This window comes from Gracilinanus agilis, chromosome 2, assembly GCF_016433145.1.
Source record: "Gracilinanus agilis isolate LMUSP501 chromosome 2, AgileGrace, whole genome shotgun sequence".
Classification (NCBI taxonomy): Eukaryota; Metazoa; Chordata; class Mammalia; order Didelphimorphia; family Didelphidae; genus Gracilinanus; species Gracilinanus agilis.
Genome location: NC_058131.1, coordinates 669,475,296 through 669,492,143, shown reverse-complemented (window position 1 = coordinate 669,492,143; position 16,848 = coordinate 669,475,296). Strand labels below are relative to the sequence as shown.

The 16,848-nt window shown below is 44.6% G+C and overlaps 1 protein-coding gene across 3 annotated transcripts; it reads right to left on the bottom strand.

The window, feature by feature from the left end:
- Window positions 1-5,230: 5,230 nt before the first annotated feature.
- Window positions 5,231-16,785, bottom strand: LOC123232937 (dual specificity protein phosphatase 13-like). 3 transcript variants are annotated; one of them, XM_044659044.1, is made up of 4 exons: window positions 16,305-16,785; window positions 9,839-10,072; window positions 8,367-8,584; window positions 5,231-5,670 (listed from the first exon to the last, which is right to left on the bottom strand). In XM_044659044.1, the coding sequence occupies exons 2-4, from the start codon at window positions 10,051-10,053 to the stop codon at window positions 5,468-5,470; spliced, it is 636 nt and encodes a 211-aa protein (XP_044514979.1). In that variant the 5' UTR covers window positions 10,054-10,072; window positions 16,305-16,785; the 3' UTR covers window positions 5,231-5,467. The 3 variants fall into 3 exon arrangements, with proteins under 3 accessions (XP_044514979.1, XP_044514980.1, XP_044514981.1); XM_044659045.1 differs by having other exon boundaries at window positions 9,839-10,027; XM_044659046.1 differs by lacking the exon at window positions 16,305-16,785 and adding an exon at window positions 12,616-12,671 and having other exon boundaries at window positions 9,839-10,027.
- Window positions 16,786-16,848: the final 63 nt, after the last annotated feature.

Sequence of the window (16,848 nt, the reverse complement as noted above, 5' to 3'; positions counted from 1 at the left end):
TTATAAGATGGACATGGCCAGTGTAGGAATTTGTTTTTCTTGACTGAATATCTGTTGCAAGAATTTCGTTTTTCTTAATAGGAAGGTGGGAAAGAGGGAATAAATTTTGCTAATTGAAATTTTAAAAAATAAAATAAAAAGAGATCCTCATATTGTTGCCTGGAGTGCTTTTAGAGGATCCTTGGAGGAAATTTGGACATGAACTTTATGGTGCCCGAATTAAATGATCCTGAAGTAACTCTAGGTGGGTGCAATGAGCCAGAGAGATGAATAATCCTTTAATGGAGAATTGATCACTAGGACTGAACCCATTTCATTCTAACTCAGTCTTAGGAGGACTGTGGTCACAGTTTACAAAAGGAAGTTGCTAGGAGTCCATCACTTCTGGCAGAATCCTGAACATACAAAAGGGACAGAGGTTCCCATTAGAGTGCTCATTAGCACCAACCTCTCATTCAAGAGAGGCAAAAAGGAGGGATAGAGGGAGGAGACATGGGGCAGGGGAACACTAAGATATGAGGAAGACTTTTAGTTGTGTAGAACAGCCAATGAGTGGGAAGCTAGACAAGCAACCACATCCTGCTGGAGTAACATTGGGAACCAAGTGGACCTCCAACAAAAGAAGAAAGTCCTTACCTTTCCCAATATGAGACAACTTCTCCACAAGTACATATGAGAAGGTTGTACTCTCCCATCCAGTGGAATAAAAAATGGTGGGAAGAGGGGAAAGGAATATCAATAAGCCTTATTTATGAGGATCTGTGGAGGGGGTTCAGTGAAGAGAGCCACACCTGGAGATGGAAGATTTGGGGTTCAGATCTGGCCTCAGACATTTCCTAGTTGTGTGACCCTTGGCAAGTCATTTAAACCCCATTGCCTAGCCCTTACTGCTCTTCTACCTTGGAACCAATATACAGTATTCGTAAGATGTTTGTTTTTTTTTTTAATTAAAAATAATTTAATTTTTTTAAAAAGAGGAACCGTTACCATCATTGCCAGAGATTGTGGAGAGAAGGAAAGAGAGAACACATATTTATTGTGTTTACTACATGCCAGGCACTGAGTTAAGCTCTTAACAAATATTATCTCTTTTGATCCTTACCAGTCAGAGAGGTAGGTGCTAGTATTGTCCTCATTTTACCACTGAGAAAATTGAGGCAGACAGGTCCAGTTTGTGAGCGTCTGAGGTTATATTTGAACTCCAATTTTCCTGATTCTTTCCTCTGTACCACCTAGCTGTAGCAAAGATGCCAGTGGTTGATGGACTAATTATTGAAGTGACTGGGCTACATTGTGCTACCATTATTGCAGCACTTGGCAGGGATATTGCTATGAATATTGGAAGAGGAGAAGGACTTGTTCCTAGTCGAGTGAATTTGAGCAGACTGGCCAGTTTAAAAATCTTTAAGCAGTCTGGGTTGTTCTTAATTTGGTTGTGACCCAAGTGAGCCTCTGAGGCTTAGGAAGGCTACTGCTGTGTGGTGTGTGTTTCCGGAATGACAACTTGCTTTGAGGATGATGTGTCCCTACATGCCCTCTTCTGTGTGCCAGTGAGAAAGGAGGCAGCGAAAGGAGATGAGTCTACAGGTTTTACTTTTCCCCTTCCCACTCCCAACCAGATTTCTGGTGTCCTGGGCTGTGATGCACCTTCCCTTTGTAACCTGTAATCAAGATCCTCCTAAGACTCTTGAGTTCACATGAAATGGGTTCAGTCTTAGCGATCAACCCTCCCTTAAAGAATTTTTCATCTCTCTCTGGCTCATTGCACCTATCTAGAGTTATTTCAGGATCATTTAATATAGGCACTATAAAGTTCAGGTCCCCAGTCAGAGGTCTTTCAGAGATGACTTTGTCTGTATTTCTGATGGGGTTCTTCTTTTTCTGAGTTTCTGCTTCTTTGCCCTAAGGGCAACCTAAAAGGGAGATTGAGTTATCAAGCGCCTAAGAGCTCATCCCTTATCCTAAAGTATTGTCTTCCTGTTAGCCTTGGACCACAAAAGCTGCATCCCCAAGTCCCAGGAAAAAATGTCTGCAGGTTTGGGTGAGTCTCTGTTTGCCTTGGAAAGGTTGGAATAGACAAGCTGAAGGGTGTGGATCTCCAGGAATACCAATCATGGTCTAAAAATAGATCAATGAGACTAAAAACACAAATGGTAACCAGAGGATCCTGCTGCCACACTCTCCTCTTTGTTAATAGGATGTAGCCTACCACGTAGAGAGGAAGAGCTGGAATGAAAACGAGCTGTAGCTACCTAGAGCGGAGTGTTAAAAAGCGGCCAGAGTGAAAACAGATGTCCCTTGGAACACTGTGTCAGAAGAATTTGGAAAATTGTGAGTCGTGGTCCACAGATGTGGCGGTGGAAGGGCTGAGTGGAAAGGAGAGGCGCAGGACATTTTGCACCATCCTGGGACAGCTATGGCCCCTTCCCTTTGTCTCCTTCCTCTCTCCTGTCTCTGAGTCTTAATGAACCTGGAAGGATGCCTGGAATGGTAATCCCGTGATGGCCACCTTATCTTCTCCCCTCTGGCCTCGTCTCTCTTGGTGTCAGGAGAGGATGCCATCTTGGGGGCAATTTATCCCTGGCAATCCAGTCAGAATCCCCCATTAGGCATTTACTATTTTTGTGACCCTGAAAGTCATTTAGTCTTTCTCAACTTTTTATCTGTAAGATAAAGGGTTGGACTCTATGACCTCTAAGATTTTTTCCAACTCTAATGATAATCCCTGTTAGACAATTCATTCCCTATCAGTTGTTGGGGGAGGGGGCAGTTTATTGGGGAAAGAAGTTACTTTGGTTCATTAGGGGCTTTTTAAGAGGCTCTGCAAGTGGCCTCTGACTTTGGCAGTATGAAAGACTTAAAACTTAAATGTTTATTTCTTTACTCAAAAAATTATTTTTTATTATCGGGCTCCGTACCTGACTCCTTCACCTGTAAAATGGGGGTAATAATAGTACCTTGCTCCCAGGATTGTCATAACAACCAAATGGGATAACATGTAAAAGAGTTTGCAAATACTAGTTATTATCATTCATGTTAATAAATGTTTATTGGATTGTAAACTGCCAGATCATTTGAAAGGGTGAGCTCTTTCCCTGTCTCTACACCCAGAGTTCCAGGATCTCTGCTTTCCCTTCACCCCCCTTTTCCACCCCCAACTTCTTTCCTGCCTCTTGTACAAAAATTCCTCTGCCTAAGAAACTGTCAGAGAGTTGCAGAAGAAAGAAGGGAGGAGGGGAATGTTAGAACTGGACCAAGCACAGTGGTAATAGAGGAGGGAAAGGGATGGATCATGAGGGTTTGGGCACAAAGGATTGTTGATTCCAAAGAAACAGACTAGTTCAGGAGCTAATGAAATCCAGATTTGGTGCCTTGAGGTGGGTTTTGGGTGTGATTAGGAAGCAGAGAGAGATGAAAAGCCCTCAGGGCCAAAAAATACCTTCCCCACATTGGAGGAAAAGAGCTAGAATCTGGGAGAGCAGTACATTAGTGATTGCTAGCCCTGAGAATGGATTCTTCCCCATGACATGTGGCCATAGTTCCTCTGCCTGGACTGTGGGAATTATCATTCCCTGGAGGACATCTGTATCATGTCAGCTCCCTCTAATGGCTAAAATGTACACCTCTTGTCTCTGATTTTAAAACGTGGCCTTCTTTTGGCCTACCCACCAAATTCTAGCTCCTAGGCTGAAAGAGAGCTCTAATTCTCTGCTCTTTCATTTATGGAACAGAGATGCCCAGAAAGCTCAGTAAGTATTGCAAGTTTGAATTACCAGCTCTGCCTAGTTCCTCTTCCTCTCCTTGAATATTCATCCCTTAGGTGCTCCCAAGAATAGGTCTTCCATAATTTTATTACTACAGTCTTATTTTATTAAAAATCACTTGACTTAGGGGCAGCTGGGTAGCTCAGTGGATTGAGAGCCAAGCCTAGAGACGGGAGGTCCTAGGTTCAAATCTGGCCTCAGACACTTCCCAGCTGTGTGACCCTGGGCAAGTCACTTGACCCCCATTGCCTACCCTTACCACTCTTCCACCTATAAGTCAATACACAGAAGTTAAGGGTTTAAAATAAAAAAAAAAACAGTGTAAAAAAAATCACTTGACTTCTAACAGAAAGGCAATGAGGCATAAAGGAAAGAAAGCAAACAGTGGAGCAAGAAGAACTGGAGTTCAAGTCTTACCTATCCTAGCTGTGAGACCCTGGGCAAGCCTCTTCTTATGTCTAAAATGGAGAAGTTATTATCTCTAACCAACTAAGACTCAAAATTTACAGAGGATGCCTACATTGGTAAAGGGAGCTTCCTCATCTGGGGGTTCCCTGTGTCAATGAAATCACAGATTCATTCCTTATCCCTGTTCTGCCCTCCAGGAATAATAACTACCTAGAAAAAGAAGAGGATCATAAAATCTCATATATACACAGAATAAATATATACATATATTTTATATATGTGATTTATATATATTTATATATACAATAAACATATACATTTTACATGGCATGGAAAAGAGCATGGAAATTTATGCATGCCTCATTGGCAACCTGGGCCACAGTATTCTGGGCATTCTCTAGAATATAGGAAAACACTGGCTAGTAAGCTGAGGGTCTAATGGCGGCCCATGGAACACCAAACATCTATAGGACATACTAAGGAAGGAGTAAAACCATTCCTTTCCTTTAGGGAGCTTGCCACTTATTGAGAAATGGCTCAATCCCACCTGATATCCCCACTTCTATTCATGGCGCCACTATTCTTACCGCAACTTAAGTCCCACATCCTCTTTAGGTCCTTGTGGGAATGACCCTAGCTGGTTTGTGGCCATGGGTTGCCAACCATGACAATAGTTAGGGAGCAAGGCTATATAATAAAGGAAAGAGAGCTATAGCTGGGGGCCAGGAGGCCTGTAAGAAGGAGTTAATGAGCGTCCGAGAGAAAGGGAACCCAAGAACTTAGTGAGAAACATGTAGGAGGAGGGAGGAACCCAAGAGATGCTCTACAGAGGAAAACAGCAACATCTGGCAAAGGATGGGATGGTAAAGCACTGAAAATCTAAGCCTGGTCCAAAATGTATTGATTTGGGCCAGTCTTAGGCAGGCCTTTAAGTGAGGCAATAAAAAAGAGACGAGGAGCAAAGAGAAAGGGAGAAACTTGGGGTATTTCTTACATATTTGGTCGGACCTTATAAATACAAGGAACAAGTCCATTTTTGGTCTGATGAATTAATTCTTTATTATAGATTGAGACCAAACTTTCTACTCATAAAGAATCTTTTTTTAACATGTTGAGCAAATTCACCTGTTAAACGTCAACTCTCAACCTTTCCCCACCCCTGCCATCTGATGCCCCTACGTTTGATATTTACATCTCAGGGTCCATTTGTAAACAGTGAAGGTTGCCAGTCTTCTTCAATGCAAGTAGAAGGAAGAGACCCCCTAACGGGTCTCTATTCCCAGCTACCTGACGAGTCAGAGTCTCCCCATGTCCCGCCCCAGCCGACTGTCCAGGACCTGGAGCTGCCTGAGGAAACCTGAGTTGGGGCAAATGTCTCGGTGGGTCTGCACAGTCTGAATGGCCTCTACCAGGGTCATATTTTCACAGATCATGAGGTAAGCCAGGACAAGTGTGGCAGACCGGCTGACCCCCATGGCACAGTGCACAAATACACGGCCTGCAGGGAGAAACAAAAGATATGATCACAATCACAACCACAACCACAGGACCACTAAGAAAGCTGAACACTCAGTGGATCTGACCCTAACCAGGTCCTTTAAAGATTAAAAACAAAGATGTTCACTAAGGTGGGTAACTGGAGCTTTGTTCCTGGGCACTGAAATGTAAAGCTAACTCCTGATATCAGTCAGGAACTGCATGGAGAGTCTTCTTCCTGTCTAGATTCAAGAGGGGGAAATCATAAGAGAGAGCATCTAAGGAAAGACACCATCCCTCTTCTTCTAAGACCTCTAAGGAACTGGGAAAGTCAGCTCTGAGCTCTTCTGCTTGAGAAGACTTAGACCCTCAGAGGACTGGTCAGTGCCTGCTAGTTGGGAAGATTTCTCTTTGTTCGATCCTGGTCATCTCCAAGGTTCTGGTGTCCAGTGAGAAGCAGAAATTGATTTAGACTGCACTACTGTGAATAGCCCCAGTGATACAAGGATCTTCAAAGGTTGAGCAACAGGAATCTAAGGAGAAGAGGGGTTCTGACTAGACTTCATCACAATGGAAGTCTGTCCCAATCTTGAGTTCATCCCTTGCTGGACAAGCCTCATTCCTTCAGGCAAACTAGGACTTAAGAGTTAACCCTAGAGTAGAGGGAACTTTGAATCAATTAAAGTGATAGGTAGAAGTTTGGAAGAAAGGAGAGGAAGGTCCTCTCACAGACAACTGCACTCTGACCCAGGGAGTTTCCTTAACTGTACAATGGGTGAATTGGATTAAATGACCTCTAGATTCCCTTTTAGCTTCAAATCTAGGGTCTATCTGGTGAGGAATAAAAAAAAAATAGCAGCATATCATAGTCTATGGAAATTTGTCCTGACCCCAGTATTTAACCTATAGAGCTAGAAGGCACCCCAGAAGTCATCTAGGGCAATGCCCTCACCTTACAGAGGAGATTTGAGACCCTGAGAAGTTAAGTGAGTCATTTGAGATCTCACAAATAGTAAGCGGCCTACAAAAATGGACAATATGGAAATATTTTTTTCATGATAATGCATGTATAACCTAGAATGAATCTCCTGCCAGCACCAGGAGGTGGAAGAAGAGAGGGAAGAAGATAAGTTCAACTATAACTTAGGAAAACTTGTATGGAAATTTGTTATTATGTGCAATTGGTAAATATTAAATTAAATTTTAAAATATAATAAAAAATAGTAAGTGGCAGAAGTGAGATTAGAATTTATGTCCTCTGATGCCAAAGGCAGTGATTGTTCTACTGCTCCATGCTGTTTCCCAAGGAGTCAGCCTTGACAACAGGCATTAAAACAACAACCCCAAACCTGAAGTTCAAATACAGATAACCATAACACATCCCATTGCAAAAAAGGGCTGCTCCACTCTCTTTTCATCTCTGGGTAGCCCTTTTCTCTTTTACTTACCCTTGATGTCCTTGATGGTTTCCTGTGCATAGATGATTGTAGAGATACCCAAGGTATGTATCTCCCAACCATAGCCTTGAGTTGAGCAAGACCCTGCTGAGACCAAGAAATCCTAGACTCCTCTATGTGGAACTGGCCACCCATGACAATCCCACACCCATCATCTAGTACCTACTGTTCATGAAGCTTTCTTCCAGAGACTTCTCAGGAGCCCCATTTGCTGTCTAGGTATAAGGGTCAGACTAGGTTCTACCTAGTCTAAGTCATAACTTACACCTTTTAGCCTAGCTCCAGTTTTCCCTCAGTGACCCTAGTAAAGACAAAAAAAAAAAAAAAAAACAACCTTTCTGTCTTAGTAACAACTCTAAGATAGAAGGGCAAAGGGCTAGGCAAAACAGGGTTAAGTGGTTTGCTTAGGGTTACACAACTATGAAATGTCTGAGGCCATATTTGAACCCAGGACTTCCCATCCCAGTTACATTCTAACACAGGTAAAATGTAGAACAAGTGCTGATTTGCATTGGGAAAGGGAATTTACTTTTTTAAGAGTGGTACAGTAGGAAAAGTTCTGACTTTTGAGTCAGAAAACCTGGGTTCAGATCCCATCTCTGATACTATGACCTTTGGTAAATCACTTAAAGTCCAGAGTTTCCTCAACTATAAAATGAGGAAGGTTGGACTAGATGACCTCTAAGGTTTTTGCCAGCTTTGAATATATGATCCTATTTATGTGACCTTAGGAAAATGACTTTGGGTCTCAGTTTCCCCAAATGAAAAATGAGGGGGCTAAGGGGAGCATGATGTAATAATGCAAAGAACAATGATTTGGAGTCAAAGGACCTAAGATCAAACTGTCTCTTGGTATGATGCTGCACAAGTCATTGAAGTCCTCTGAGCTTTGGTTTCTTCAGATGGACATTGAAGGGATTTGACCAGATTACCTTGAGGCCCCTTTCAGCCCTGAGTCTTTAATCTTCACTCTAAACCTTCCCAAATGGGGAATAACAGAGTATTGGTTCTGTTCTGGGATGGAGTGGAGAAGAGAGGAGAAAGGGGCATGATCTTCTGAGAGTTTTGCCCACTTGCCTGACCATCTCAGAAGGAGCCCAACTGACTGTTCTGGAAGGGTCTAAGTCCAGGGCTTGAGAGTTGGTTGTGCTGGTTGGCTTCTGGGTTTCCTCCCTCCACATATCCTCTTCCTCTTCTCAAATATATCTCCTCTACCAGAAAAGGAAAAGGGGTAGGAGGAAAGGAGGAGAAGGAAGCTCACCTTGATTGCTGAGAGCTGTTCTGATGTATCTTGCTGCAGGCAGAAAGTAAATGCTAAGGTCAAAGAAGGGATTGTCATCAGCCTCAATCCCATAATAATCCACGGGCATCCCTCGGTAGAATTTGGTGCCCGTGTCAACGTGGAACCTGCCAGCAGCCACATTCACAATGTGGGTGACACCCAGCTGGCACAGTTTGCTCTTATCCCGGGCTGCGTATCTGGAAGAGGAACAAGGAAGGAAAGTCATGGAGTGTTCCTGCTGGCAGTCAGCACCTAGCATGGGCTGTGGGGAAGGAGGCCAGAGACGCCAATGAGGGGGTGCCTTGGCAAGGTGAGAGAAGTGCCAAGTCATCTTCAGAGTTGGGGAGGTGTAGAGGACAGGGTGCTGGATTTGTACACACGAGATCTGGCTTCTTAGCCTGGCTCTGAATGATCTGGCTGTGTGATCATGGACAAAGAAGAGAAGAAAATGAGCATGTATTAAGCACCTTCTATATCAGAGGCATTGCACTAAGCACTTTACAAAATGTTCTCTCATTTAATCCTTATCTCAATAATCCTCCCAATGACCTTGGGAGGGAGGTGTCCTTATTATCCCCATTTTACAATTGAGGAAATTAAAGCAGACAGAAGTTAAGTGATTTGCCCAAGGCCACACAGCTAGTAAGTTATCTTGAGACTGGATTTGAATTCAGGTCTGAAAAGCAATCTATTCATTGTGCGACCTAGCTACCTTTAAGTAAACCAGTTAACTTAGTTTCCCTGTCTATAAAATGGGATATTAGAGCTGTAATTTAATTGGTAGAAGATAAGAAACTCCTAGCTATCCAAATTAGCACCTTCTCTTTGTCTTAGAGAGTCCCTCAAGGTGTGCAGAATTAAGTGACTTGCTCAGGGTCACCTACCTGGTCAATATGTGTCAGAGGCAGGATTTGAATTCAAATCTCCCTGGCTCCAAGGCCAGCTCTCTACCCACCATACCAAGGTTTGGTAGAATAGTAGAATGCAAGTTATACATAGGAATGGGGTCCTTTTTGTCTCTGTATCTCCAGCACCTAACTTAAGTCATCTATCTAGCCCTCAAGCCCAGACATCAATGGGGTTCCTGGGATTCAGACAAATTCTTCTCCTGGGGACCCATCCCCATAGTCGGGAGGCTGTCAGGACAAAGTAGTCCAGAGAATTCACCCAAATGGATCTTTCAGAGCCTGGAGCCCTTTGCCCTGAGGAGAGAGATGTACTTAGGGCTTTGGTTGGTTTCTTGGAGAGCCCTCCATCTGCCCCACTTTACCCAGTTGGGTGTTTTCCCTCATTCTCTCCTCCCCTACCAAGAAGAGATAACTACAGAGCTGAGTCTTAAGACTCTTCCTCAGGAAGAAGCCCTCCCTGAGGAAGCCCAAGTCCATCCCTGTTTGCTTCCTCAGATGTGAATCTCCCTCCCATCAGAGTGAATTTGGGGAAGGCGGGCTTACGCGTCTCCCAGGTAGAGGTTGGGCCAGACCTCATTGATGTGGCTCATTGAGGTGGCCCTTCGAATCCACAGCAGGCGCTGCAGGTAGGCCAAAGTGGGTGTCTGGTAGGGGGCGAGGTTCTGGGTGCTAACTCGGGTTGCCCCATGGATCTTGGGCCTCCGCAGGTCCTGTCTCTGCAGTGAATCCATCCTGGAAAACAGGGGAGGGCATCCCATTGCTGTCCTTGTGCGGGCCCTGGGGGAGGGAGGGGGGAAGTGAGAGGGAAGTGGGGAGGAGGAATGAGTCCCAGAATCCAGGAAGAGCTGTCTCTCCCATCACTGGGGGGAAAGATAAGTGGTTTTTGTTTTGTTTTGTTTTTAATAAGAGAGAGAGAGAGACCTGTCTCTCTCAGCAGTAAAAGAATAGGTGCTAGGAGACTTGTCCTCTCATAGAATCAACCATGGGAAGGAAGGTGGGAGATGCTCTGGGGCCTATAGAAAGAAGAGGATCAAAAAGGCCAAAGAGAGATCACAGCATCTGCAGAGACAGGGTTGGGGATCTCCCACTGGAAAATTGGTCCCACTACCTTCAAGGACTACTACTCTGCATCCTCATCCCACTGGAGAATTGGTCCCACTACCTTCAGGCATTACTACTCTGCATCCTCATCCTCCATCCCACTGGAGAATTGGTCCCACTACCTTCAGGGATTACTACTCTGCATCCTCATCCCCCATCCCACTGGAGAATTGGTCCCACTACCTTCAGGGATTATTACTCTGTTTCCTCATCCCCCATCCCCTCTGGCAGCCCAACAAGGAGCTGTGTGACCTGTGGATGACTTTCACTACACGATCCAGTGGAAATAGTTCTGGCTTGACAATGGGAAGATCATCATGTCCCAAGAACTCCTCCAGGAAGGAGCTGGAGGGGATCTTTGAGGTCATCAAGACTAACACCATCATTTTACAGAGGAGGAATCTCAGGGCTAGAGTCAAAATGCAACATGGGGTCTGGATTATAGTTCAACTCTAACACTGAATAGCTGTGGCTATTATCCCTCTGGCAAGTTACTTAACATCTCTGGGCCTTAGCTTTCATATCCACAAAGTGAATGGGGAGGTGGGAAGACCTAAAGGGGTTGGGATAGGTGACCTTTAAAAATTCCCTTCCATCTGTAACTATCAGTAATTCCACACCATCTTCTTTCCCCTCATCTCTGCCTTACCTGGGATATAGGAAGAGGTCATTCTGCTAAGGATGTCTACAAGGACAGAAGGAGGGCTGTGCATTTTCCCCATCTACCTCCCCAGCTTTCTTGCCTCAGCTTAGCCTGGAGACTGAGAGGATAAGTGACCCCTGCAGGGTTTATGTCATCCATTGCCCCTCAGAGATCTGTTTGTGTTTCATAGGAAGGTGGATCTCCATTCTTTCTTCTCCCAGACTAGTCCCTTGCTACCTATCAGGCTTCCCAACTGAGGCCACTTATGGTTTCATTACTGTGTCCCATTGGCCACCAGAACTTAGCCACATACTTGTCTGGCACCTAAACTGGTCAAGCCAACCTCCTCTGGACATGATGGTTTCAGAGTCCTACTAGTGTTTAGAAGAGTAGAATGATTTCAAGGGACAAGATAATTTTTGTCTTTGGATTTTCCAGGACCCTGGGCACATAGTAGGTGCTTAATTTTTGCTGAATTAAATTGAAATGGTAATTTTTCCTCTAACATACTCTCCAACAAAACCCAAAAGGGACCAGACATTTGGAAGTAAGAAGGGGCCTCAGTCCCCCTTGCCCTTAACCCATTTCCTTCTCTCCAAGTGTCCTGAAAGTCTGAGTGGAATGGACTAGCCCTAAAGTTGAGTTGTTTTCCCCTCATTTCAGTGGTTGAACATGACCCACAGGTCCCTGGGGACTAGGGTTAAACATGTAACCCTTCTTGAAAATTCTGTGATTCTATGATTTATTATTATTATTATTATTATTATGGAATACATACTGACCTCAGTTGATTGCTTGTTAACTGAACTTCAAAGTACTTTAAAAAAAATCTACCATTCAAGGAAAGTGGACTTTCATCCCTTTGAAACTTTTATGCCAAATATTCATTCGGGCTTTTTGTGCCTGACTTGTAGGAAAGCCTTCTGAGCTCACATTGGTGGGCTCAGCCAGAGTCAGACACATTATATCAACATAGTGATGTCATTTTGGTCCTTTTTGAGTAGGAAGGACAATAACCAACCAATGGGCCACAGCCTCTTGTTCTGAGGGTTAGGCTGTAGCCTCTTAGGTAATAGGATTAGGAGATATTTGTTATTTTTAGGGATATATATAGACACTGTCCAAGTGACTTCAAAATTTTAACAAGAACTAATATTGCATAGGCCAGGCTGGAAGAATTCACTAAACCTGAAAAGCTTGCTCTATTATAATATGTAGTAAATATATTACTTGCCAAGTGTGTGAAGGGGGATCCCTAGCCCTGGGTGGAAGGGGTAGGTGAGGGGATCCAAGTTCTTCTCATCATTTTCCCAGGTAAGGAGAGGACCAGTAATATTTTCGAGACCCTCACATGGGGTTGAAGCAGCTGAATCTAGGAATTTAAGTGACTTCCCCCTCTAGCCAGGATATAATAATGTCCCAAGCTATGCCCTAGTTTTCACCTGGTTGAACATAACCCCTGGACACTTCGGGTTCCTCTCCCAATATCGGGGGTCTGTTGCTGACGCTGCCCCTGGGATTTCTGGTGAAAATGAACATAGACCCGTCCCCCCTCAATCCCCATTGAGACCCTCACCTCTCATAGGCGTGAACCTTCCCATCTGACCGAGGAAAGGTTAGCCACAGCCTTAATTTTTCTCCTCTCCTCCTTTGCATTCTGAGCTGTGTCCAGAAACATCATTTTGGGGTGACAGAGCGTGTTTCCAGGGCCTTGGTGGGCATGGAAATGGAGACACTGGTTGTGTCTTGTCCAGGAAGGTGGGTTATGTGGAGAGCCAGCCGTATGAGGAAATGCCTGGGAAGTTGGAGCTTATAAAATGGTGGGGTCATCTATCAGGGCCTGGTATCCCTCTGGCTTCCACCTCCCATCCTGAGGACCGCGGCTAGGCCGTGTAAGATGGAGGCGGCGCCTTCTTTCTCAGGCCACCTCGCCGAGGGGGACGCTAGGCAAGGGACACGCGTGGGAGAGAGCGCTCTTCCACTGTCACAGCTTAAAAAGGGGCCGTGGGGGAGAAGGGAAACTCCTAGAACTTCAGTGGCCTGCCCAAACTCCCGCAGCCAGTTGGTGGCAGAAATGGTTGTTGACCTAGAATGCTGAACTCCCAGAAACCCTGGCTGTGGGGCGACAGATGTCCCAGGCTGTAACTGGGTGGGAGTCGAAGCCCACCGGAGGGCTGCCTGATCCTGGAGGCCTCCAACCCTTCTCCAGTAACGGGGGTCTTACCTCCTCTACCTAGAACATGGTGCAGGGCTTGAGTCTATAGAACCATATAATCCCACCTACCTAGAACATGGTCTAGGGCTCGAGTCTGGAGGCTCTGGGGGCCAGGGCAGTGCTGGACTCAACAGTAGGGATCGGAACAGGGGGATGAGGTTCCTTCTGAGAACACAGATGCTGTGAAGCGGCTAGGATTCCAGCCCTTCCACCTGGAAGCCCCTGGGGGGAGGGGGAGAGCCCAAGGGAGGCCCCGCGCTGGCCCTGCCCCAAGGGGAGCCCAGCGTGGCCCGGAGCATCCTGAAGCGGGCTCAAGGCTCCGAGAGACTCAGCCCCCGGCCCAGGGCAGGCCAGAGTTAAGCAGCCCCGGGATGATGTCATTTAAAGGGGCCCCGGAGAGGGGGTGTTGGCCCGAGAGAAGGGGGAGGTCACAGCCAGTACCAGCAACAAACCAGCGGCCACTCGGGGGTGGGGGTGGGGGGCCTGGCCCTGCCCGCTGGCCCTTTCATCCTTGACTCTGACCCAGTTAAGGCTGCGGGGCAGGAAGCTTTGGTCCCCCCAAAGGCTGGCAGTCTCTGCCTTCTCTGGGCAGTTCTGATGGAGAGACTGGTCCCACCCAGCTCTCCCTGGGCCATCTTTTTCTCTGGCCTCTCAGGATCAAATCTAGGGGAAGACTGCCCTCCCTTGGCCATTCTCCGGCCCTGCAGCCCCACTGCGAGGAAGGTAGAGGAGAAGCCCCAATCTCAGTCCCCCCAAGACCTTTTAGCGATTGTACCCACCAGCACAACCACTAATTTAGCAACTTCCCTGGCAGGATGGATGATTATTGTTATTACCATTATTATTACTATTATCATCATCACCATCATCATCATCATCATCACTCTTTGTTTTAGAATTAATATTATATTAATACAGAATTATACTCCTATATTATATAAATAATATATAAAATTATATGTAGAATATATAACATACACAATGTATTCTATGTGGTTATATTTCTTTATTTTAATATATATTTTAATATATCACATATTAATATTTAGAATTAACACTATGTTAATACACAATTGTATTAATATATTATATACAATTAGTACGTATAACATAATATACACAAGATATTCTATATAATTATATTTATTTTAATGTATATTTAATATATTAATACTTAGAATGAATACTATATTGGCATACAATTTTATTATATATACATATAAATAATATGTATATAAATATAAATGTTTTATATTTATATATAAAAGTATATGTGTAATATCTAATATATTCAATATATTAGATATAATTATATTTAATTTATATTTAATATATTATATATTAATACTTAGAATGAATACTATATTAATACATACTTGTATTCCCTGGGAAGAATCATAAACCTACATACTTGTATTAATATATTAATATATATTTTATAAATAGTATATTATATTAATTTATATTGTAATAAATAATATATGCAATATGTTATACAATTATATTTCTTTATTGTATGTTTTCATGTATTTAATATAATAATGTATTATAATATGATGGTGTATTTCTAATATATTGAATTTATATTTTACTATATTATATTTTAATACTATATTAATACAGAAGGGTGGTAAGGGCTAGGTTATTAGGGTTAAGTGACTTGCCCAGGGTCACACAGCTAGGGACTGTCTGAGGCCACATTTGAACCCTGGTCCTCCCCTCTCTAGGCCTGCCTCTGTCCACTGAGCTACCTGGCTGCCCCTTGTGAACTAATTTTTTTTTAATAGTTTGACAAATATCTTAATATAATTGGTTTCCTTTGTAATCCTACACATTTTATTTTATGCACTTTAAAATATGATTCTGAAGAGTCCATAAGCTTTGTCTGATCCTGCCAAAGGGGTTTCACACACACACACACACACACACACACACACACACACACACACACACACACACACACACACAAATGCTGCCTTCCGTCCAGGCTTAGCTGGCTGGCCCCAAGCAGCTGGAAGACCCCGTCTTTTCTGCCCTCCCTCAATCCCATTATGTGTCTCCACCTTTCTTTGATTTGAGAAACTCCCTTCCTCTCTGGGCCCCCAAAACACTGAGAACAGAACAGAGGAGCGGGTGAGTAGCAGACTTAACTCTGTCCACGCAGACTCAGGAGTCAAGGCACTCTCCCAGGGTCACTCAGCTCACAAGTATCCGGACCACAATCCAAGTCTCACACATATTATAAAATGGTAGATTCAGAGGTGGAAGGGACCTTAGGGGTCAGCCAGTCTTGTCCCTGGGTTTTGAGTGGCGGAAGGGAAAAGGGCTCGGATTGGGGATTTCTTTGGCAAAATTCTCTAACTCAGAGTCTTCAGAGGCATCTGGAGTGCTTCGAGTTTTAGGGCAGCTCTCCGGCCAGTAGCCTGTGAACGTCTCCCCTTATTTCACGGATGAATAATCCAAGGCCCAGAGAATTGAAATGATGTAAAGGCAGTAAGTGGCAGCGTTGGGATTTGAACCCATAATCTCTTACTATAGATTTTTTCTATGCAGAGGATTCTTAACTGTCTTGTGTGTGCGCTCGTGCTTGACCCCTTTGCCAGGATCGGATGAAGCCCGTGGACTCTTCAGAATAATATTTTAAAATGTATAAAATAAAATGTGGATGACAAAGACAACCAGCTGTGTATAGATCTTTGTTTTCCCCCACTCCAGACCGTCTCCCTAACCACTCTACTACACTCTCAGGTTACTTATCAGGTATAATTAATTACTCTTTTACCAACCTCTTATAAATACACAGGTGGGGGTTGTCTTGTCTGGGCTGGGATGAGGAGGGCCACAATTCTGCATTTGACTGTCAGTTTTCTTTGTTTCTGACTCCCTGTCTGTCTGTCTCTCCCTCTGACTCCGGGTGGCTCAGATGGCTCTAACTCTTCCCACACACCCAGCTACCACCACCCATGTGTGCCCCTGCCACCCCCAAGCCTATGCCCCAAAAGGGCTTCTGATCATTCTGAGAATGGGCTGAGGAGGGGGGTGACACTCACCTGTGGAGAGGGCCTAGCCTGGTTCCAGGCACTGGCTACGGTCTCCCGATAGGCAGGTTCCCAACTGCCTGTCTCTGCTCTGTTGAGGCTGCTTCTATTTTGAATTTGTGTTTAATTATAAACCATGATCCGCTTCCCCCCTTCCGCCCTCCTCTTCTTACCCTACCCAGGGCCATCAGTCCCGTTCATTCCCAGGAGGGGAAGGTGCCGAGGGGATGGCATGGCAGAGCACGAGACTGAGCCTAGTCTGGCAGTCCTGGCACCAGACCCCTGCCTCCACCCCCTCTGACCCAACACCAGCACTCCACATGCTAAGGAGATGGCTGGTCCAGTCATAGCCTGGGCTATATATATGGTATGTGTCAATGATTGTTGGGAAGTGGGAGGAAGAGCCAGGGAAAGCTGTAGGAGACTAATCCTTGGCCAAGAGGATTTAAAAATGTGTGGGTATTCTTTTCAAGCCTTTATTATTATGTAGAAATAAGGGGTAGCAGGCAAAATGGGAGAAGGCCCATGATTATGGTCTTGCCCCACTTAGGATGGG